Genomic DNA, 25,924 nt, shown 5'->3' with positions numbered 1-25,924 from the left:
ACCCCATTTGTGTACAATGAATTAAAATTAAGTCTTTAAAAATAAAAAAAAAATTTAAAAAAACAAACAGATTAATTGTAGCATTAATGATTGACCTGAAACACAGTTTGAAATGTCTAAATGTATAGCTTTAAAAGTAAGATAAAGATCATTTGGAAAGTAAAATAACATTGTATTTAAACTTCAAAAATTATCAGTAATACATAATTTCAACTGAATAATTACTCCTAAATTTTGGCAAATAGTGGTAGTTTATTTTTAATTTTTTATATGTATTTATTTATTTTGAGTTGGGGAGTAAGCCAGAGCCTTGCACATGTAAAGCAAACGCACTACCACTAAGATACATCCACAGTTTTTTAGTTTAATATTTAATAATACAATAATTAGTAAAGATTTTTATCATAGATCTCTTCCAATAACCAATAAATATTGTTATATACAATATTATTAGTAGAACAATATTCCTGAAAACATAGTCTTTTTGAAGATTGTACTTTTGATATTATTTTTAAAAAATAGTGTCATTTTTCCTCTCTCTTTTCCAAGTTCTGCAGAACCTGTTAATTTACATACCCTGAAATATCTGTTGTCAATTATACAATGTTTTAGATTAGTGAGCACATTAACTTTTCTGATGTAGAAATAAAGGTTATGTAGTATCAAAATACAATATAAAATATATTGAAAGACTTGCTGGCTTGAGGAATATGTGATAAACTCTCAATTAACTTGCTTGCCAGCTAGAGAAGGGATAATTCCTATTATTTTAACTTCAGTAAAGCACATTATTAAAATGACAATGTATTTTCATTTTATGAATACTTAAAAAGCATAATTTTAGTAGTCTGAATAGGAGTGGAGAATTCCAATCAGGATGCAGAGACCACTCTGAATTTATAGACCACTTCTAGAGTAATGCAACAGCATAAAAAAATGAAAGACACTTAAGAAAGACACTGAACATTATTCAGAACAGAGTGACCAAAGTATATAATATACTTCATAAAATGAATGACAGAGGAAACATGAACAGGGCAAGAGATAGAAGAGAGGACTAAGGGCTATAGTGTATATAGTATCAAGGCTGATACTCAAGAGTTCTGGAAAGGCTGAGCCTGGGAGCTCATGTCTATAATCCTGGGCATTCAGGAGACTGAGGCAGAAGGATTACAAGTTGGAAACCTGCCTCAGCAACATAATGAGAAATTCTGCAACTTAGTTAGACCATGTCTTAAAATAGAACAATGAAAAATAAAAAGGACTGAGTGGTAGAACACTTCTGGGTTCAGTTACCAGTATAAAAAAAAGAAGAGACCTGGTATGGCCATGCATACCAGTTATGCAATGTGATAATACTACTATCACTAACCTCATAACCATCTCACGCCCTCCCCTAAGATGTCCCAAGCCTTGGAACTATTCAGCAACTAAAGGGGCCAGAATGAGTCTCCAGCATCCAGTTCTAATTCTGGAGCTGGCAGCAGTTCTGACATATCAACATAATGGCATGTGGTTTGGTAAATATCTTGAGTACCATTGAATACAGTACTTGAATATAATCAATCAGTCTTAAGATTTAGGATTGGAATCAGTCTGATCACAAAGGAAATCACAGGAGAGTAGAGTCCTATAGATTTAAGAAGTAGGGTTCTTCTAATTAAAAAAAATTAGGTAGACAGAATGGTGCTTGACATCTAATAGGTGCTCAGTGAATGATTATTTGATAAAAGTCAATATTTCCTTGGGCTTTTAAGAGTCTATTCATTTTGGTCTTAAATGTGTTCTTATTATATATATATATATATATATATGTATATATATATATATATAATAACAATATATATATTGTTATTATTTCTGTGTTATGACTCAGCCGATCAGGAGAAAACTGATATTGAAAAAAGTTTATTATTTAGATTTCCAAAGAGGGAAAGGCATGTCATACATGTAGAGTTACATGAGGAAGCACCAGGATTGTTCAGGAGACAAAGTGAACAGTGGGGACAGTGCACAAGAGTATTGTGATTTGATTAGGAATGGTTAGACAAAGCAGGGTAAGCATGCTTAGGATCCTCCTCTGTGTAATTTCAGAGAATTCTGAGGTATAGGAGCTGTTTCTAATTGCCTAGTCATTGGCCCAGGGAATATCTTGCTCAGTTTGAGAACCTAATGAAAGAGAAAGTTGAGTATAGAGGGTGTGAATTGGTTGATTTGCATTTGAAAAGTGTGTTCTCAGGCATACTTTGCTATCTTTAGGAATTCATTGACCCTGGGTCTCATAGTGTCTTCAGGATTAGCCAGGTCCCAATATCAAAGCATAGAATTACTAAAAGTGAAACGGCATGATTGACAAATTTACTTATACTTCTTTTCCAGTTATGTGTCTTAAAGAATTCTGTGGGTTTTCGAACACCCTCATCATCCCAAATGCCATAGTTTAATCAGTTCTAACTTGTCACTCTTCCTAAAAAACGTTGCCCTGTATGAGCAATATAGTCCACAGATGGATATATGTGTGTGTGTGTGTGTGTGTGTGTGTGTGTGTGTGTGTGTGTATGTGTGTGTGTATATATATATATATATGTATGAACTGTTTTTTGTCCTTTATCTGCACTTTATTTCTATTGATGTAGCCAAAGGTAACAATGATTTCGTTAAACCATTATATCATACCTGTGGCTGCCAGTTCTCTATGAACTATTTATAAAGCCTTCTTGTATTTATTTTTGTACAATTTATTTTGTTAATTAAATGCTATCCTTGAGATTGCAATTGTCCCTTTAACATTTCATATTTCTTCTATATTCATTGTTTCAGTATATAAACATCCTCTTAAAGATTGGTTTTGTTATTTTACATGCTTTATGTCTTTCCCAGCTTTGTGTCATCCCTATATTTTATGACTTCTACATTTCTATTAAGTTGCTGGTAAACTTCAATATAATAATATCATGGTTAGAGAAATGTGGTAGAGCAATGCAGTTTTAATTCCAAGTTAAAATAGGTGCAGTAGTGAACATTACTGAAAATAGTTGACCCATCAACTGCAAATCTGCTAATTCAACCAATATCCATAAGGATTACAAAAGTATGTCAGGGATCTTTCTAAAATCGAGAAGGAAGATATGTGTGGCATTATTCTGATATCAATTTAAAAGTTTTATTTTAAAAAGAATTTACATAATAAAGTCATTAAGCATAATAATTCCTCATAATTATTGCTTTCTTCTTTGTTACTTCTTAGTAAATCTCTTCTAAAATTTCTTCAGTTTGACATTAAGCTCATTTATTTATATATTCTAAAATACTCTAATTTTTCTCCTGTTTTGAAAGTTTGCATATTTTCAACTTATGCATCATCTTATACATTATTTCTCTATGATTAGTAAAATGATTTGCACATCACATCTACATGCTTTATATTTTAGTTACCTTAAAATTTGCCCTTCTAAGCTTGAAATATTTAGTATAGTGTGGTTGATACTTTATCTAATTGTCTCTTCATTTAATTTTGTTTATCTCATCATAAATACCTTAAATATTTTTCCTTGATACAAGCAGATAGTTTCAACTCTTACTCTCTTGTCAATTAAAATATCTCAGACTTCTCTTCCTTCCCCACTCAATCATGTAAAGTTATTTGTGGCTAACCAGATTCATTTTCAATTAGCAATTTTTGGAGAAATAAACTTATTCTGAGATTTAACCTCATTGTCATTATTTTTCTACATCTTTAATTTGCTTTCTTGTTTTGTTAGTCTTTGACATTGATATGTCTACTTCCTTTCATTTCTCATATGTGCTTAAAAACCCTAGCATATACCAGGATTCCATATTGAACATTTACTATATGGCTGTAATACCTATTAATTTAATAAATGTATTAAGTTCTCTTTTTGATCTTATTTACTGCTCTTCACAGCCCTCTCCCTGTCATTTTCATTTTCTAGATGACAAAGCTGGTACTTGGAGGGGTTAAGTAATTGTTTCAAGTCCATAGTCAAGTCAAAGATTCGCACTTTAAAGCATTCTGAGTGCTGAGCCACTATACTACCAAGTATATCCCTTCTCTATTTAAATAATGATATTCTTTAGAGAGAATTACAGTTTCGGATATGTTTTCCATTAGCTGTATTACATTGGTGTATCACTTGCAGTTTGTTTCACAACTACTTGTTCATCAGAATATTTTTGTATCTACTTTCCTAAATTGAAATATCACATCTAAATGTTATTGGAGTTACACATTTTTAAATATTTTAAACTCCAAGATGATATTGTCAGCCCCCCAGAGTTCTAGCACTTCCATGTATATGGAGAATCACAGAACATTACAGAGGGAGTGTTGAAGATGGAGAGAAGCAGGGAATGATCAGAGGTAAGTAGACAGATTGGATTAATATTGAAGTAATCAATAGAAATAATAGTAATCTTTATTAGAGTATAATATAATAATAGTAACAATAGTAATGATAGTAATGTTATTACTATTGTAATTATAGTAACAATAATATTGTTGATAGCAATAACAGTAATAATAGTAATCTTTATTTGCTCTTTCTCAAAGAAGAGGTAATAAAGGCCAGGTTAAAGTCATCAAAGAAGTGGGATTATAAAGGAAAACAATATGAAAACTTCCTGAGATAGAACTAGTGGGGTTTTTTATTGGATGGATAATGAAGAAGCAAAAGAGAATAACAGGTCAAACATAACATCAAAGCTAGGCGCTATGGCTCACACTGGTAATTCCCAGGGGTTTGGCAGGCTGAGGCAAGAGGATTGAAAGTTCAGAGCCAGTTTTAGCAACTTATTGAGGCCATAAGCAACTCAGTGAGACCCTGACTCTAAATAAAATATAAATAAGGGCTGGGGATATGGCTCAATGGTTAAGTGACCCTGGGTTTAATCCAAATTTTTTATTTTGGTACCAAAAATAAAAAATCTATAAATAAACATAACATCAAGGTGTGAGACTCCCACTATTTTGTCTGTGTATTACATGAAGGTTTGAAGCTATAAACTGCTGCTTTTCCTTTAGAAATTCCGTACTTTGCCTAAGTAAGGATACCCTCTCTCATCTATATGTATAATGGTTCAAAATTTTTTCTCCTTTAGATATTTCATGAAACTTTTGAAACGGGTTTGATTATGCCAGGAACTTGGGATCATTTTCTTTGTAATTTCCTCTCTAGATTACCTTTTCCATTCTGTGGAAAGGCTTCATATTTTCTAGCAAGTTAGTGTTGAAAAGTATTAATTCATTTACATTTTTCCTCTAGCAGAAATGCTAGATTTTATCTCCAGAATATGTATTTGGTGACTTAAACTGATTTTGTAAAAAGAAAGGTAAATTTAGTACATGTACTATTCAAATATAGTCCCTCGCTGCCCAAATTCATGTGGACATGAAGTGGACTAAAAGCCTTTGTGAATTCTCCTATAAATTCTTACTGGTGGGCTGAAGTGGGATGTGGAAATGGGGTGGGGAAAAATCTATTTCCAGATCCATGCATGCTGATTCTGAATTTTGACTGTTTTTTCAACCTATCTTTACTTAAAACGGAGAGCACATGTTTTCTGAGAGGTGATAGACACAGAAGAGATGACAGAAGAATAAATAAAATTCTGCATAAGTGCTAACCTTGTGTCTTTTTATTACATTTTCATATTTCCCACTCCTTGTTCCCAATAATTTAATTATTTCTGTCAGTTCTTTCCTTCTTACAATTTTTTTTTGCTCATTTTCAAAATTTTTCATTCCCACTTTACTTCCAAATTTTTTCTTCCAAACTTCATCAATATCTCCATATTACTCTTCCTAATTCCCCATTCTTGTCCTTTAATTTATACTCAGATCAGCAAATGTTATAAAGCTCAAAATTATGTGATTCTGTTTGCCTTATGTATTATAGAAACTGAAATTTCATGTAGGATGTTCTTGACTTTCCTAAGGAAATGTAGGAGAAGTTGTTGCACTTCAAATATTTACCAGACACTGTGCTTAATGCTTAATTTTTCTACATGTCCTTAATTAACCCTCAAAATCACCTGTTATGCTAATTATTACTATATTAATAAAGAATCCTCGGTGTGGTGGCACACACCTGCAATCCCAGTGACTGGGGAGGCTGAGCCAGGAGGACCACAAATTCCAGGCCTGTCTCAGCAATTTAGCAAGACCATAAGCAACTTAGGGAGAATGTGTCTCAAAATTAAAAATAAATAAATAAATAAATCATGGGCCCAGAGTGCTTATATATTTTTTTCTAAGATTACACAGCCAGTGGAAGCTGGAGAAAGGATTTTATTCCTGGTCTTTCAAAATCCAAAACCCTTGTAACTACAGTAGTTTGTATACTTGAAATTTGCCATGTTAGTGATCCAGCTGTCACATAAACCTCATATTCAGCATTTTATTACTTCCCAATAAGGGTATGTTTTAAACAGTTTTTTTCACTGCTGCAACCAAAGGACCTGACAAGAACAATTTTAGAGAAGTTAGGTTGAAACTTATTTGGTACTCATGGTATCAGAGGTCTCAGCCATAGATGGCCAGCTCTGGGCGGGAGGTAAGGCAAAACAACATAGTGAAAGAGTGGGTGGAGGAAAGCAGTTTAGGATGTGATCATTAGGAAGCAGAGAGAGCTCTGCTCAAAAAGGAAAAAAAAATATATATAAGCCCCACCCCTAATATAAGCACACCCCTAATGATCCACCTCCTCTAGACACATCCTCCCTGCCTACAATCACCACTCGGTCAAATCATTCAAGTTTAAGATTAGTTTAAGATTCTCATAACCCAATTATTTCATCGCTGAGTGTTCTTGTATTGTCTTACACATGAGCTTTTGGGGGACACCCTGTATCTAAACCATAGCAGGATATATTTACAAAACAAACTCAGTATATTAAAATCTGACTTTTTATAGTGTTTTCTCTTAAATAGATGTTCTTGTGATTTATGTAGTCTTGTGCATTTGTGCAACCAGCACCACAAGCATTACCTTCCTAGTCCCTATTATAAGTAACAGAAGGTATGCAATAATTTTATCAAGCAAACATCACCACCAGCTGATATTCTTTCAGGAATATCAAAACCCAATTAAAATTTCTGTTAGATTTCTAGTTTAATCAACCTTGTACATTTTCAAGAAGATTAAATGTTTTTGAAAGTACTTTGAGAATTGAGACTATTTCTGAATTTTTTGTAGGTTTTAACATCTCAGAGACCCTAAATGTCCAATAAAACTCATTGTTCTAAACTGAGAAAACTATATCAAAATAAACCTTCCACTTCCTTCGTTGTGTACCTAGGTAATTTTCTTTTCAGTTGTTTCAATACAGCATAAAAAATAAAGCTTCATAAATTCTTTATTTTACAGTTGAAAACATTCCTTCTTTTGTTTCACCTGAATAAATCTCAGCAATTAAAAACATATCAACCTGTGGTAAGTGTGTTTGCATCATACTTCTGAATATTCTCAAAAAGCACATCCTTTAGTGTCTTGTTTATTTATGAGATACTCAACAAAGCTGTGACAACACTTCAAAAAATTCTGATGGGAACTGTAAAAGAAGAAAACAACATGCCCCGTTCAATGGAGAAGTACTTAAATTAAATTATACAGTTTCTAGGAAAGACTGGGAAGGAATCTATTTATTGCATGACCCTCAAATAAACTTTTCATAGATACTACAAATGAAAGTGAAGTTTGCAATAGAGTTATGCACATTTTATAATCCTTTTTTCAGTATCAGTACTGAATTTTTAGCTTAACTTTGTTTCTGAAATTTCTATATGCATTTGGCTTAATCTCAGCAAATAATTCAGCAGGTTACTTGCAGTTGTACTGGAAGAAGATTATGTGGTGTCAAGGAAGGGTTTTAGCTGATGTTAATGCTATAGTCTTATGAAATCTGTGGTGTACCCAATTATTACTTACCTCCCATTACATACCTAATATCAATTGATTTTGCCAGAAGAAATTTATTCAGTTTACACTTCTACTTTATACATAATGTCAATTTCTTTTCAGTCTAAATTTATTCTGTCAAGTAAAACTTTTTACATACAGTTGATTATATAGTGTATCTTTTAGAAATGCTCCTCTTAAATAAGAATTCTGATTTTCTTGGGGCAGAGTGACAGTGGAAGGATTATTAGTTTAACTTTGTTTTCTTTCTTAATTAGTTGTTTCAAAAAGAAAGAGGAAATTGTTAATTGGGTGAAAGAATATTAGCCAATAATTTTGCTTATTTATTTCAGTCCCTAAAACTTTGTGAAAGAATTAGTTTTATTATGCCCCCTTGGTAAGTGAGGGAATTAAAACTTGGTGAAGCTGCATAATGTGCCCAAGGTCCTCCAGTCAATGAAACTGAGCACTGAGACTGAGTCCAGGACTCATAAATTATGTTTTCTCCATGATACTGTGCTGCTCTCTGTCTTCAGCATTCCTGGTACATTGATAATCTCATTGTCATAGATTTGGTTGTCTTTAGGTCTAGAAATAAGACTATTTTCTCATTATATAAACACTACCTACTCTATTTCAGAGAGAAGTAACCTCAGAGTGATAAGATCACACTTCTGGTTTATGAGTTAATGTGTCCTTCCAGTTCTCAAGATTTCATTATTAATACTTTTAACATCTTTATCCAAAGATTTTGCTACTTTTGTTTTTGTAACCATGACTTTGTTATCCAAACTTTTAGACAGAGAAGATTTCATTACTGTTTTCTCCATCCATAACAATATCACCAACCAGAAAAACACCTAAGCCTCAAATTGCAGTTTTTATTAGGATTTCATTTTGTAGACAAAATCAATGGACTCATTGGTCATGTGTTTGAATTCAGTTTCCAACTCTCCTCTCCTACTCTGTGTCTGGCTGACATTACCTAATCTCAAAGCATCAACTCAGTAATGACATGGTTGGTCTTTCTGGTATAGTCACATCCAATTCTAAATCATGGCATAAATTCATATATGATCTCTTGTGCCCATCATGAATAAAAACACATTCCCATTACTTGGAAAATTCCAAAGATTTAAGGAACCAGGAATGAGGAAGATTAGCAAAATTTTTATTATACAATAGCTGCAACAGAAGATGATTTTACTTGTCAACCAAGTCCATTAAAAACAACATGATCATCACAATAGGTTTTTACAATAATCAGCTAGCAGACAGGAATTTATATTATGAATTATAAAAAGACTTGAGGGTTATTTTTTGACCAAATCTACACATAGCAACTAAATTTTTATTAAATTGCTGTTATGGTTTTGATTTAAGGTGTCCCCCAAAAGCTCACATGTGAGACAATGCAAGAAGATTCAAAGAAGAAATGATCAGTTTACAAGAGTCTCAACCCAATAAGTGAATTAATAACCTGATGGAATTAATTTAGTGGTAACTAAAGGCAGGTGGGGTGTGCCTGGAGGAGGTGTGGTATTGGGGGCATGACTTTGGGATATGTATCTGGCAACTAAAATGTCTCTTTCCGCCTTCTAATCATTATGTGAACTGCTTCCCTCCACCACACTCTTCCACCATCATGTGCTGCTTCTTGAGTCCCAAGGAATGGAGCCTGCTCTCTATGGACTGAGATCTCTGAAACCATGAGCCCCCAAGTAAACTTTGCCTTCAAAATAAACTTTTCCCCCTCTAATTTGACTGGTCGGGTTTTTTAGTCATAGCAGTAAATACCTAACTAAAACAATTGCATATCACATTTTAGGAGGTTATTACTTCCTTATATAGGTTGAAATAGCATTGCACATGTTAATTTAAGATTTCATCTCATTCCAATTAGAATGACTATTATCAAGAACACAAGCAGTAATAGGTATTGGCATGGATGTGGAGAAAAGGCACACTTGTACATTGCTGGTACAGCTGCAAATTGGTGCAGCCACTCTGTAAAGTAGTATGGTGATTCCTCAGAAAACTTGGAATGGACCCACCTTTTGACTCAGTTATCCAACTCTTCTGTTTATACCCAAAGAACTTAAAATTAGCATACTACAGTAATGCGGCCACATCAATGTTTATAGCAACTCAATTCACAATAGCTAGATTGTGGAATCAACCTTGATGCCCCTCGACAGATGAATGGATAAAGAAACTGTGGTGTATATACACAATGGAATATTATCCAACCATAAAAAAGAATAAAATTATGGCATTTGCAGGTAAATGGATGGAGTTGGAGAATATCATGCTAAATGTGATAAGCCAATCCCCAAAAACCGAGGTGGAATGTTTTCTCTCATAAGTGGATGATGATATATAACAGGGATGAGGGGTAGGGGGTTAAGAGAAGAATGGAGGAACTTCGGATTGTGTGGAGGGAAATGAGAGGTGGGAGGGGGCAGGGGTAGGAAGGATAGTGGAATGAGATGGATATCATTACCCTATGTACATGTATGATTACATGAATAGTGTGAATCTACATTGAGTACAACCATAGAAACAAAAAGTTGTAGCCCATTTGTGTAAAATGAATCAAAACGCAGTCTGTAAAAATAAAAGGATTAAATTATGAATTACATTAATGCATTTATATTTAGCATCTGAATGTAAGATTATTTATAAAACACAAATATTATGTTGTAGAAACAGAATTTTATATCTGAACCTTAGTGATTACTTGCAGAACTCCTGTATTACATAGCTGAAAAAAAAAATAGATTCATTTGCTGATCATATATTTCGAGATTTCAAATTTCAGACGAGATTGGGCGTGTTCAGGGTGGTATGGCTGTACACTCAAGACTTCTAATTTCAAACCATAGCAGAAATACCATCATTTATCATGTGAATTAGTCTAATATTTAGTAATTTTGGCATGCAATAGGGAACCTTTATTTCTAACATAAAAATAAATCCAACTTGCCCAGAGTTGTATTATATTTTGTTCAGTTTTCTTTGAACAGTAACTTTACACATATTGTACTACCATGCCAATAGTCACTGCCATTTCTTATTTTCCACAGTCATAGCAGTTGCTGTAGGACTTCAGGCCCTGGTGCCAGTGGCCCTACAGGTCCTCATAAACTAAGGTTTGTGTATGGACAGTCATTTTTACTTTAGGAAAACAAATTAAATTTAGATGTTTAAAAATGCATCTTGTATAAAAGAAAAGTTTCATAAATTTGTTTTCTTCATGTATATACTTGTATATGAAGATATATATGCCTACACACACATATATATGAATATATATGTATGTGTATATATATATATACAAAAAGGTTCATATGTGCACACACAAAATATATATACACATATATATGTGTTTGTATATATGTGTATACACACGTGTATAAAATATATGTATATATGTGTATTTACATATATATATTTTTATATATGCATATAACCATACTATATTTTTATATGTATTTAGTAGGTGTATTCAGGTATGAACCTTTTTATGTCAAAATGTTTGAAACTCATTTTCCAAACATATTCCTGTCATCTGGAAAAAAATGTATTCTTTTCTTTGTGAAATAATCTCTCAAATAGTCACAGTTCTTTTATTTTGGTGAGGGGGTACTGGGGATTGAACTCAGGGACACTCGACTACTGAGTCACATCCCAAGCCCTGTTTTGTGTTTTATTTAGAGACAGGGTCTCACTAAGTTGCTTAGCACCTGGCTTTTGCTGAGCCTGGCTTTGAACTTGTGATTCTCCTGCCTCACCCTCTGGAGTTATAGGGATTAGAAGTGTGTGCCACTGCACCTGCTAGTCACAGTTCTTAAGGAAACTATTTGAAAAGTCAAAGCAAAAAAAAAAAAAAAAAAAGTTGTTCTTTTTCTAGAACCAACTCCAAAATGAAATGTAAATAGAGGGAAGCTTTAAACCCACATAAATTGTAAACGTGAATTTACATAAATTGTAAATGAATTCTTAATACTGTGAGATAGTAAACCAAACCTTAAACCTCTACACACTGAGAAAATGGGACATTCCAAACAAAATGAAATGCAGAAAAGCATTAAGAAGTATTTCCAAATTATGTTGTCATGAGTTTAAAGTTGTTTTTTTCTCAATAGATTGCAGAATATTGTTTGTCTTCTATCACTGTTTTTTTTAATTACATTAATTTACATACTTGTTAATTGGTGAAATATAGAAAGAGGCAATGGGTCTTCTAGTCATTAATAGAAATTAAAAAGTTTCTCTTATTTGGAAAGACTGAAATATAGATAAACATTAAAATTAATGTACCATTTTAATTACTATCAAAAGTTTAAATAAATAAATGTTATCAAACAGTGATAAGCAATGATTTCTTCAGTAATTAATTATATTGCTTGGATACCTGAACACTGATTTTTTTTTCTTTTTTTAGTTTATTGGGGAAAAAAGAGTCACTTTTTTACTTTATAAAATTTTATTTTCTTCACAATGACTACTTAGAAATATTTTGATGACAGTTTAGGAAAATCTAATATTCTTTAATCTATAAGTATAACCTAAATGTATAAATTCAATATTATAAATGTGTGTTTTGCACTGAAATTTTTAAACTACAGTCTCAAGGGTTTTTGATTATTACTTATAATGGTATTACAATCTCCCTGTGAATTATCATATGCTCAATTTTCAGATGAATTTATAGTTTAACTAAGGTAATTGAGAATTTGCAGTTGAATTTTATAGTTTACAGAGAAAATTGAGAAAGTGAAAATTCAAATGAAAGGAAGATGGTTAGAATTGATCTATACAATTGTTCACTACTATTTGTCAAATGCTTACTGATAGCAAGACATTGAACAGATAGCAGTGAAGAAAACAGAATCCAGATTTCATAGAGATTATTATTTAGTGTTGAATAGAGGCATTAGGATATTAATTATATGAAGAAACAGGTGCTTACAAACTAAGAAGTATACTAAGAAAAACAAATAGTTTACGAAAAAAATCTTGATGTGTAATTCATTTCGATTGGAACTTTTCAGTAGAGGATTCTCTGAAGATATGATGGGATAAATTACCTAAAAGATATTGCAAATATATTCAGGTAAAGAGTTAAAGTAGGAACATTTCAGGCTGAGACAATACATAGGAGGACACTGAGATAGGCAAGTGTCTAGTGAGTGTTATGGTTTAGATTAGATGTCCCCAAGTCTCATATGTGAGACAATGCAAGAGAGTTTAGAGATTAAATGATTGGGTTATAAGAAGTTTAAGCCAGTCAGCACATTAAATCCTGAAATGGATTAACTGGGTGGTAACTGTAGGCAGGTAGTGTACGGCTGGAGGAGATGTGTCCTTGGGATCCTACCTTTGGGGTTTGTATTTTGTCCTGGTGAGAAGAGCTCTCTCTACCATAGCTGTTTTCCTCCACCACACACTTCTGCCATGATGTTCAGCCTCACCTTGGACCCCAAGGAATGGAGCTGCTGTCTGTGAACTAAGATCTCTGAAATGGTGAACCCCCAAATAAACTTTTCTTCCTCTAAATTTGTTCTTGTCAGGTATTTTGATCACAGCAACAAAAAAGCTGACTAAAACAGTGAGTTTCAGGAAATGGTTAATGTGACTAAGATATCATGAAGGGTACAGGAAAGGTGACACACAATTAAGCTAGATAGTGAAGAAAGGGCATAGAGACTTTTAGCTATGCTAGGAATTTTGTATTTGACATGCAAGGGGAAATTATGGAAGGATTTTGAATTGAAAGTCACATGACATTATTAGTGTTTTTAAAATATTGCTTTGGCTATTGGGTAGGAATGGATTAGAAGGAGGCAAGAAAGGAATCGGTAGAATATTTGGAGCCTGTGCCCAATTGTTTTAGTCAGCCCTTCCGGTACTGTGACTAAGTGACGCAGCTAGCACAATATAGAGGAGGAAGAGTTTATTTGAGGGTTCATGGTTTCAGAAGTCTCAATCCATCGATAGCTGGCTCCATTCCTCCTGGCTCCAGGAAAGAAAAGAGCAACACAGTGTTGCAGAGGGAAGTGGTTTGCGTGGTGATCAGGAAGCAGAGGGACTCCACTCTCCAGATACAAATATATACACCAAATTCCATCCTAATTCCTACCTCCTCCAGCCACACCCTACCACTTTAGTTATCACTCAATTAATCCCTATCAGTGGATTAATTCACTGATATTTAAGACTCACACAACCCAATCAGTTTTCCTCTGAACCTTCTTGCATTATCTCATATGTGAGCTTTAGGGTGACACCTCATATCTAAACCATAACACCAATGGTCAAAGAATAAGATCGTAGATTGGACTAGAATGGTGATGATCATAACAGCATTGGAGAAAAGTGGATAGATTTAAAATATGTGTTAGAGGTGGTACTGAAAGGACATGCTAATGAGCTGAGTGAATTTAGGAAGAGAATGAGAATACAGGGTTTTGACCCTGTATCTAGCTAGTTGATAATTGATACTGTCTTAATGAAAGGAACAATGATGAAAGAGCAGATATGGGGGTACTGAGACTTTTTGAGATTTAATAATCCCACTTTGTTCTATATATTTATTTTATATTTTATTGTAACTTAGTCATTTGCCCCAATCTTTTTGCTCCATGTCTTCTTCCACTAAGAAAATCTTGACATAGATTACAGTGCTCCTGTATCTAAGGTGCTTCATTCAATCAAGGTTCAAAGAAAAAATATAATGAATATTTTAAGCTAAAATATGTACTATTATAAACTTTCTGCTCCCAGATTATGAAACAATGTTTTTTTTTTAATTTTTTTACAGGCTGCATTTTGATTCACTGTACACAAATGGGATACATCATTTTGTTTCTATGGTTGTGCATTATGTAGATTCATACCATTTGTGTAATCATACATGTACATAGGGTAATGATGTCTGTTTCATTCCACCATTTTTCATACCCCCCTCCCTCTCATTTCCCTCTATGTAATCTAAAGTTCCTCTATCCTTCTCTCACCCTCCCACCCCTCCACCCTCATTATATATCATCATCCAGTTATCAGGGAAAACATTAGATCATTGGTTCTTTGGGCTTGGCCTATTTCACCTACCATGATATTCTCCAGTTCCATCCACTTACTTGCAAATGCCATATTTCATTCTTCTTTATGGCTTAATAATATTCCTTTGTGTTTATATACCACAGTTTATTTATCCATTTATCTGTTGAAGGGCATCTAGGTTGGTTCCACAATTCAGCTATTGTGAATTGAGCTGCGGTAAACATTGATGTGGCATTACTATAATATGCTAATTTTAAGTCCTTTGGGTATAAACCGAGGAGTGGGATAACTGGATCAAAACGTAAATCCATTCCAAGTTTTTTGAGGATTCTTCACACTGCTTTCCAGAGTGGCTGCACCAATTGGCAACTCCATCAGCAATGTAAAAGTGTGCCTTTTCCCCCACATCCACACCAACATCTATTATTGTTTGTGTTCTTGATCATAGCCATTCTAATTGGAGTAAGATGAAATCTAGAGTTGTTTTAATTTGCATTTCTCTAATTACTAGAAATATTGAACACTTTTTCATATATTTATTAATTTCCTATGTATCCTCTTCTGTAAAGTGTCTGTCCAGTTTCTTGGCCCATTTATTGATTGGGTTCTTTGTATTTTTCGTGTAAAGTTTTGTTAGTTCTTTTTAAATTTTGGAGATTGTTGGGGTCTTAAGTCCCCTTGCTCTTCCAGCGACAAGGGAAGGGGACACTCCCCGACAAGGTCAGACCAGGATAGGTATGGCCGACTGACCACCTGCTCCCAGCCCTCTGGGTGAAGGACAATCAGATGCATCAGGGAGAACAGTCACAGCAGGAACTCGTTTATTGAGGAAGTCACACAGTTTTTATGTAGGGTGGAGGCTAGGCGGGAACTAATCAGCTTAAAGGTAAGCAAGGCATGGGGGGTTCACGCAGGTGAGAGTCCCATAGGACTATATGGCAAGCACGAGCTGATCATGTTCGCGGAACTGTTGTTAACCAATCCGTGACAGTGATCCGATTTATTGTCATTAACTATTGAAACCGCCTTTGAGGCCTCGATCTTGCTCACTCGCCAGGGAGTAAGGAGTCAGCCTGAGTCATTAGTCCCAACAGGAGATAAGTGCTGTATCTGAAGTGCATGTGGAAAAGATTTTCTTCCACTCTGTAGGTTCTGTTTTCGTATTTTTGATTGTATCCTTTGCTGAGAAAAAGCTTTTTAATTTGAGTCCATCCCATTTATTGATTCTTCCTTTGATTTCTTGTGCTTTGGGAGTCTTGTTAAGGAAGTCTGATCCTAAACCAACATGATGAAGATTTAGACCTACTTTGTCTTCTATTTGGTGCGGAGTCTCTCTTCTAATTCCAAGTCCTTGATCCATTTTGAGTTGAGTTTTGTGCAGTGTGAGAGGTAGAGGTTTAATTTCATTTTACTGCATATGGATTTCCAGTTTTCCCAGCACATTGTTTGAATAGGCTATCTTTTCTCCATTGTATATTTTTGGCTCCTTTGTCTAGTATGAGCTAACTGTATTTATGTGGGTTTGTCTCTGTGTCTTCTATTCTGTACCATTGGTCTGCCTGTCTATTTTGGTGCCAATACCATGCCATTTTTGTTACTATTGCTCTGTAGTATAGTTGAAGTTCTGGTATTGTGATACCTCCTATTTCACTTTTCCTGCTCAGAATTTTTTTTGCTATACAAGGTCTCTTATTCTTCCAGATGAAGTTCATGATTGCTTTCTCTATTTCTATGAGGAATGTCTTTGGGATTTTAATTGGAATTGCATTGAATCTGTATAGCACCTTTGGTAGTATGGCCATTTTGACCATATTAATTCTGCCTATCCAAGAACACGGTAGAGTTTTCCGTCTTCTAAGATTTTCTTCAATTTCTTTATTTAGTGTTATGTAGTTTTCATTGTAGAGATCTTTCACCTCTTTTGTTAGATTGATTCCCAAGTATTTGTTTTTTTTTGAGGCTATTCCTCTAACTAAAAAATTTGGAAGGGAGTAATCAGCCAAGAACCTAGCATTATGACTAAACCTTGTGAAAAATAACAGTCTACTTTACAGTGTATACTGCACACATTATTAACCTTAACTTTTTTATTAGTTAAGATTTCAGGTGGCCGACCATGGAGGTGCACACCTCTAACCCCAGGGACTCAGGAGGCTGAGGCAGGAGGATCTTGAGTTCAAAGTCAGTCTCAGTAAAAGCAAGGTGCTAAGCACCTCAGTGAGATCCTGTCTAAATAAAATATGAAATAAGACTGGGAATGTGGCTTAGTGGCCGAGCACCCTTGAGTTCAATCCCTGGTAACCCCCTAAAAAAGATTTCAGGTGTTCTCTCTGATATTGATTGCAAATGGGCTGAGGCAAATTTATGTTGCCTTTAGCTAAAACTCATTTAAAAGAGACTTCCTGTCAATTCTCAGTGATTCACAGATTGTAACTACATGACAGAATGAGAGTTTTGAACAGATGAGTTGGGAAAATGGATCCAGGAAAAGGTAGTCGGGGTAGACATCATGGTTTTCCACAGAAACCTCCTGAGACAGAATCCCAGAATCTACAGGGGAAGTAGAAAACACAGTCTATCTCTTTTGGCTAAAATATTATAGTTGAGTAATAGGATCACAGCATATTAAAACAATGGAATTAGTGTAATAATGGCAAAAATAATGAGTAGCATTCACTGATGTGTTTCAGGAACTGTATTAAATGCTTTCTTTGCATTAATTACCTGAACCCCTTTGAGGTAAGTTACCCTCTTACCAGCATGTCCAGACTAGAACATGAAGGTCTAAATCATAAATCATTTCCCAAATGTCACTTAGATGGTAAATGGGATAGTGAAATGGCAGATGTGTGAGTCTAGGAGTAGAGTTTCCTGCCACGTGTCACACTGCACCAGCACACAAATTAAAGATGAAACTTTAGTGCCAAAAGGTAGAAAGAAAAAATAAAAACAGTCTGAACATTGGTTGCCAAATATTGTTAGATAATCCAAAATAAGAAAAGTTTCTCTGTTATGTTAAACCATGGATTTACTATATAGGGCTTCTGAAGATAAAGCTGATTACTTACAGGAATGTGTAATTACTTTGAGCTTTTGATTAATGTAATTTCTTACAAATCAGCAGGCCTTTGAATTTTACAGTGTAACTCCAGTTTTTGTGAACTTCATCTTTGCTTCCTCCTTCAAAAAATTTTTAATTTATGATCATTCATTTTTTTCTTTCTTTATCTATGATTGACATTCATTTTCTTTCATCTTTGCCTTTATCTCTGGACCCTTATTCTTAAACCAATTTGGTTGAATGCTTTACTAATCTTTTCTAACACAAATTGTGTATTGATATGTGATTCTCAGTTAAGAATTGGTTTAGCTTGACTTTGTAAAAACTAGTTTTAAAAAGAAGAGGTAGTTCATCTCAATTTTGCTGTGGTTCTAAATGATATAATAATAATTGCATAGTTATATAAACTTCAAAAACTTCATAAAATGAAGGATATCAGTTTTTCCCTCCCATGGTTCAGCAACCCAGCTATGGTACACTCCACCTCTACTACTACCTATTCTCTCTCTCAGCAGCAATGTGTTGGCTCTCTTTTCTAGCACCCTGATCTATACATGACTGAACTGAGTTTTCAGCAATGAACAGGCTTTAAGATAAGATGAAAGTGACATTCCAGTTGAGGGGAGAAATGCATACAGTATACAGGGAAAGACTTGAAGAAAATATGAGAAATTGGGATGACAGTGAATACTTGTAGGAGATGAGACTGTTTGTTGTCTGGGACCAAAATCTTAGTCTTTACGCCTGTAAAGAAATCTGCACAGGTGTAAGACAAACCACTGGGAGTCTGTTTTTCTTTTATCTTCAGGTGCTTTCTGTACATCCTTGTCCTTTTGTTATTATTTAGGCTGAAAAACAAGCTGCCATATTTGACTTTTAAAATATCTGCTATAGCATATCTCTACAGTTCAATCCATTTAATAGCCTGATTCTATGGTTGTGTATATGTGAAATTGCTCTTTGGCATGAAGAAAGCCATGACTAATTCAAAGGTAGCCTATTTAAATGGAACCTTTGAAGACTATCAAGCAATTGAAAAATGGGAATGAAAAAAATTCATTCAGGAGGAAAAAAAAAATGCATGTCCACTACTGAAACCACGGGGGTTCTTTTTCTAAAAGACAAGTTTCATTTTTTGTGCCTGTGCAGTTTTCCTCTATGCCAAAGAGCAATATATCATGATCAATGGACTACCACCAAGTGGAAAAGAGCATTTACCATTATACACAGTTGTCCCAAATCCATTCTAAAATAATCCAGATTTCACATAGATTTATTTTTGGAATTGACAGAATCTTAGCAGTACCATTTAAATAAGAGTCATTGTAACACATGACTAGTTACTTCATGAGTATAGAGTGATTGTGTGTGTGTGTGTGTGTGTGTGTGTGTGTGTGTGTGGGCGCGCCTTAGGTACAGAGAGAGAGGGGTTGAGAGACTGAGATTGATTTGGAAACATTTATTAAATTGGACTAATTTTATATATGGAATTTCACTCCAAAGTAACAATTTCTGAGAATATTTGGTTCTTTCAGCACCTTCTTCTTTCACTATGAGGGTCTCTGCTTCAAAGTAAATTGCTCTGTAGAATTTTGCTATATTAGTCAATCAAAGTCCTGCACTTTTTTTCTGAGACAAGGAATGTTTTCTATTACTGGCCTCATGCTGAGATACCAATAGAAATGTGACAGACTTGATATAAACTATACAGCAGACAAAAGACTTAATGAGCTTGGAATATTTGCTCTCCTAATAAATACTGTTTTTAATCTGTGGAACATTCTAAATATTGTTTGTAACAAGTGTCATTTAAATTATGGAAATTTTAAGCAATTAAAAAATGTGACTTTGACAAGGATGTGCTGCAGGGAGTTCCATGCATTGTCTGTCTCATTACCTCTCAATCACAGTGTATGAAGATCAGGACTGGTGAAATGGCTACTCTGTTTCCTAAAATCTAGAGGTCTTAATATTTGTCACTTTAATTTTATTAAATAATAAGTAATAATGAACTCAAACAACATATTTTTAGTATATTGGAAAATCCTTGGGTAAAATATGTCCAGGACAAATTTTCCCATATTCTAATTAATGTTTTCTTGATCTTATTAGGAGCATGGCATTCCTACTGACATGGGCTATGCAGTGTCCCCTCATCATTCAGGTGTCTACCCTGTACATGTACAGCTTTATGAGGCCTGGAAGAAGGTTTGGAATATTAAAATCACCAGCACTGAAGAATATCCACATCTAAAACCAGCTAGATATCGGAGGGGCTTCATCCACAAAAACATCATGGTGAGCTTCTTTTGGTATGCACTAAGTACAACTAATCCTTCCAGGCTTACTTTTCTCATTCAAAGCAGTAGGAGAGAACAAAAGTTAAAAACATAATGGTAAGAACAGCTCCATGCTGTAGAAAGCACATTTGTCAAATCTAAGCAAAGAATGTCTCAATTAAAGTCACTTATTTTCAATTCTTCAAATTTAATTTTTTTTCTTTTCTACTGGCACTATGGCTGGTAAGCAGGCATTGATATGACAATACTAAGATAGCATTTCATCAAATTGGAAAAAAATTTAGAAACCATCATTTCTTCAAAAAGTTATTTGGTAGGTAAAACTAACACCAACCTGATATATTCACCATGGTGCTTTTTTATAAGCCAGTTACACTGAATTGTTTTTTCTCACCATGGCAAGCTAAAAATAACTAAACTATTTGCAGCAACAAGCCACATGTGAAATCCTGCATAATTATTAACAGAGGATAAAACAAATAAATGGCAATGTTAATTAAAGCATTACTATCAATTGCCTAATTCTCTCCAGAGCTTCTCTCTTTTGTTTTGTTACTTTTATTCACTGGTGGCAAATGTATATTGTCAAAATGTATTGCAACCTTATACTTTGCAAGATGCCCCTCAAAAGAAGTAATTAAAATCTTAATTTTTCCTAAGTCAGAAAAGCCAAGAAAAGTACCAGTGAAGGTAGTAATGGGCCCAGTAATTTAGACTCACATACTAGGAAGAAAGACTGAAAGTAATCTGGTATGATGAGCCACTGCAACTCTCAAGCTGATATGTTTGAACAGATACCTTTGTTTTAATAGAGGTATAACTAAATTTTTTAATCTTTTTTAAAGACAATTTTCTAACATCTACAAAAATTACAGGGGAAAATGACATTTAACTTGGATCAGCTCACATCTTGATTTTTTCTCAATAAAAAATGTTATAAATGCTTGATGGAGATATAATGGACACATTTTATCCCAGCCTGCTCTTCTTCTTTACTTAAAATGAACTTACTGTCTTTCAAGTTGCCAGCCTTCAGAGAGTTTAAAAGACCTGTCATATATCATAATTTAAAAGCATTCAATACTCTTCTGTCATTTTAAAATCATAGAAACTCTTATGACAGTGAAGTTAAGTCTCTAAAGACTTTATTTAATGTTGTTGTGTTTTATTTCTGTTTCTGTACTGCCAGAAAACTTGCTGGGATATGTCCCTTGAGAAATGTTCATTTTCTGTTTCTCCTGAAACCATATTTTACTTGTATTATAAATGCACGAATCTTGAAGGTAATAAAGCCTTTAACAGATTTTCTGTTTTGATAGAACTATCCCTGTGGTCCCACTTTTGCATGGAAACCCTCTATTTTAGTTTATAGATTCTTGGATGAGTTTCCTGATGAGAAATCTTCAGCAGGCAGTTGATTATGTAGCAAGGGAGACAGGACACTGGTAGGAGACATCTAAATAGAAATAAAGTGAAGACCACAAGAGCCAATATGCCCTCATAGTAAGAGGCTCCAAAAAAAAAAAAAAAAAAAATTGAGGAAGTGAGGAGTGAACCTTAGGTCAGACTCATATTTTGCTAAATAATATGAGGGAAACTTTTTTTGTTGAGCCATTCACAAATGAAACTCAAAGACTTGAAAGAAAACTCCTTATCTTCCCTTCAAGCCAGCTATGGTTCTGCTCTCCCTAATTCAATTCTGCATTTTGAACATCATACTGGAATCTCACTTCTAACTGATCTTTAATTTCTATCAATAATTTATTCTCTAGCACAAGAGAGCCATTTCAAGAAACATCTTGTGTCTTGTATTTTGCATTGAAGGATCAGGGCAGTGGACTCTGATCCTTATCACACTCCCAGTTATCTCTTTAATTACTTATGGTCATCCTTGGGTTCTCCTAGCGTTTGTGATGATGTTCCTACTCTCATTGGGAGTAACCCTTAGTTGCAGGGTAAAATCTGATCTTTCCTCTTCACAAATCTCATTTTTTTTTTTTTTATCTTTCTCCATTTAGCAAAGAATTATCTGAGCAATAAAATCTCAAGGATGGATAGCTCAGTATGCATTCTGTAATTTTATGAGTAAAATACTCAAATGAAATCCTAAAAGTGTTTTAGTTAGAGTCACACACTTGTAAAATGTAACATAACCTGGTATATAATCACATGTGGGCATTTTCTTATTTAACTTTTGAATATTTCTCATTATTATGTGATTATTGTGATTCATTATTTTGAATATTTCTCATTATTGTGATGAAAATATACGTCCTTCCATTTTCTCATATGGATATCATGCAGTTTAGAATAATATTTGTTAAAATAAATCATATATATCTTTATATGAAGAGATATATCTTTATATATTATATTTATATTTATATGTAAAAAATATACACCTTTATATATATATATGTATCTTTATATATAAAGATATGTAACTATCTATCTGTATATATATTTAATTTCTAAGAAATTATATTTTTAAGAATCATTAGGAAATATATTAAATTTAATCAGACTTCATTTTTTTACTGCTTTTTTGGTGGTGTTGATTTTGTGCATAATATTATGACAGTGTATAAGGCTTTCAAACCGTCATCACCAATTGATGACTCTGCTTTTTAAACTTGTTCTTTAAGTTACTGTTATTTAAACTACTTAAAAAAGAACAACAGAAGAATTAGTATATTTGTAGAGTTTTGCAAAATATGGAAAGTCCTGAACAGCTAATATTTTGAAAGCACATACTGAGTCAAAGTTGCTTATGAGTTAAGACAACAAAAATGAAGGTCTGCTTGCCTAGGCAATAAGCAGAAAGACTGCCTGTTGTGTTAGATGCTGTAAAATTTGTAGCATTCCAAAATGTATTCATTGATTTTCTGCCTTTTCAAGTGTACAGTGACAAACAGGTCATCATGAGGTTATTATATGATACTAGGCTGAAGACTGTACCATCTTGAACATCTTTACTTCTTTTGTAATTTCACCAATATTTTAATCAGGAAATCTATAAAAATTTGAAGCCTTCACCACAAATGTGTATGATTGATGAAATAATGTTTTTTCATACACAAAGGATGCAAACTTTTTAAGTAGTGACCATTTTTCATTTTGTTTATAACACTTCCTAAAAATTGTAACCAAATGAATAAATTCTTTCCTCTATTTGGAAGTAGTGGGTTTCACACCTATTATTTTGGGCAGTCCTTTCCAGAACTTATTTGTGTTTCAAATATTTGTTCTAATTTAAAATGCCAGTTCCTAAGAAGCGCATTAAGTTAATAATTGATTATATTCTGTAATGCTTGTGTACAATTTGGCAGAAGGTATTAATCTTTACATTTTTGCCCATGATTACAATTTAGCCCAGACAATCCCAATCTTTGTAAATTCTCATTATTATTTCTTTATTTCTTAAGATGCTAAAACATGTTGGGTGTGGTGGTGTACACCTGTAATCCCAGTGGCTAGGGAGGCTGAGGTAGGAGGATTGTGAGTTCAAAAGCAGCCTCAACAATTTAGCAAGGCCCTAAGTAACTCAGTGAGATCCTGTCTCTAAATAAAATATATACAAGGATTGGGGATGTGGCTCAGTGGTTAAGCACCGCTGGGTTAAATCCCTGATACAAAAAAAAGTAAAGAATAAAAGATGCTAAACTATATTAGACTTCTTAATAAAAACATTGACTTTGATACTTAAAGTAGAAAAGGAGCTAGAATAATTCAAAGCCCATTTAGTTTTAAAATATTCTTTTAACTTCCTTCACTATTCATTCTGTAGTAATATCATCCATTCTTTCCCAGAGCTTAAAGGATTTTTTTATACTCAAGTTAAAATTAACTAATGACACCAGGTTGTACATCATCTTTCATGAGAAAAGTTTTATAAAAGTAATTTGTTTGTTAAATGCAGAATTTTTTTACTTGGTTATTTTTCCTTCAGGTTCTTCCAAGACAGACCTGTGGACTTTTCACTCATACTATTTTCTACAAAGAATATCCAGGAGGTCCTAAAGAATTGGATAAGAGTATTCAAGGAGGGGAACTGTTCTTCACTGTGGTACTCAACCCAGTAAGTATTTGGAGTTACTTTTAAAATAAATAATGAAAAATGACAAGGCAGTTAAAAATCACACTGACAGAGAGAATAGGGATTGGGTAGTTATCAGACAAAGAAACAGGAAGTTCCAGCTCTAAAACAGTAGTGAAAATGTGAATGGGATCACATCTAGAAATGGGGATTCATTAATTCTAAAAGCAACAGTGACATGAGGAGCTTCTGGCAGAAACAAAAATACTCCAGAAGATCAGAATTTAGGTATGTTTGCATTTTTGAAGAAAGATTTTTCACTTAAAAGCTCTCCTCTTTCTATTGGAGGCCATTTTTTTTCCACATAGTCAACAGTTACATCTACTAATTTTTTTCCTATTAAGAGATAAGCAATCGTATTTGTATTTTATAAGTACAAAGGAAAGGAATTAGATTAGCGATTGTGGTCATTATTCCTACATTCGTGTTACATCTTACACTGCTGGATCACAGAGTAGTCCTATTTAATGGATTACTCCTCTTCCTCCTTCACATCTTAATACTGTGATATCAGTATCCAGTGAACCATTCTGCATACATTTCCCTTGAGGCACGTATTATAAAGTTGTTCAGAGAAGGAAGAACTAATTTAAGTAAGCTGTATAAGGAAAAACTGTTACTGATTTTCACCCAGAAGGGAAATCACTAACACAAAAAGTAAAACTACGTTTATTTATCAGATATATGGGTTTGCCACTGGCATTAGCAATGTTCAACATGAAAAATTCAAATGGTTTTCAATGTGAAAAAAAAAATTCTATCATAATAAAAGTTGAATTAGATAGAAATAAACAAAATTTGAAAGACTACTTCCATGACTTTAATTTCACAGGCAGGTTCTGCAAATTAAATTACAGGTATTTTTATCACCTGCTCCTATTCAGTAACTATATCACATTTTAGCTCTTAGAAAACGAGATATAAATAACTCATATTTGGGAAAAATCTGCAGGTGTGTTAAAAAAAAACATGCTTTGGAACAGTGGTAGTATTTAGTCTTTTGGAAGGTCTATCAACTTCAGACCATAAGGTGTAAATAATTCTGATTTATACATCAGAAATAACCTGAACATCCTAAGTTACCTATTTACAAATGGAGCTGTCTTTTGAGTTACATAATATGACTCTTTTCTCTCAATTTAGACAGTAATGTGCAGGCAAAAAGAGTTAAATAGATGTCTAATTATGAACCAAAGATTCAATTAAAATACTCTTAAAATGCTAACATTTTTCACCCATAATATTAAGACCCTTAACCTATGATCTACAAAATTCTTATAATTATATTTCCTCTACTGATAGGGCAATATGACTATGAACCACTCTAATTTAATTCTTTTAATGGATAGTTGCTTTAGTGCTTAAGAAGTTCATGGTAGTATTGTTATTTCAGAACTTTCTTGACCAAATAAATTTCATTCAGCATGCAATAAATTTAAAATTAGATCATTCATTACAATGCATTCATATTAAGAATTTTACC

At 33.6% G+C, this 25,924-nt stretch overlaps 1 protein-coding gene across 6 annotated transcripts in view; it reads left to right on the top strand.

Moving 5' to 3' along the window:
• Nucleotides 1-25,924, top strand: part of LOC124994817 (bifunctional heparan sulfate N-deacetylase/N-sulfotransferase 3) — a 198,852-nt gene that overhangs the window by 74,464 nt on the left and 98,464 nt on the right. For 5 of the 6 annotated variants that reach the window (XR_007110553.1, XM_047567074.1, XM_047567076.1 and 2 more), the window contains 3 exons: nucleotides 7,386-7,451; nucleotides 20,158-20,343; nucleotides 24,295-24,423. Coding sequence is in view for 5 of the 6 variants with exons in the window: in XM_047567074.1 (XP_047423030.1) it covers nucleotides 7,386-7,451; nucleotides 20,158-20,343; nucleotides 24,295-24,423 (381 nt within the window). In the remaining variant the exon portion in view is untranslated. The remainder of the gene's footprint in view (nucleotides 1-7,385; nucleotides 7,452-20,157; nucleotides 20,344-24,294; nucleotides 24,424-25,924) is intronic. The other variant, XM_047567077.1, reaches the window with a different exon arrangement.

This window comes from Sciurus carolinensis, chromosome 10, assembly GCF_902686445.1.
Source record: "Sciurus carolinensis chromosome 10, mSciCar1.2, whole genome shotgun sequence".
NCBI classification, from domain to species: Eukaryota; Metazoa; Chordata; class Mammalia; order Rodentia; family Sciuridae; genus Sciurus; species Sciurus carolinensis.
This window is presented reverse-complemented; position numbering and strand designations above follow the sequence as displayed.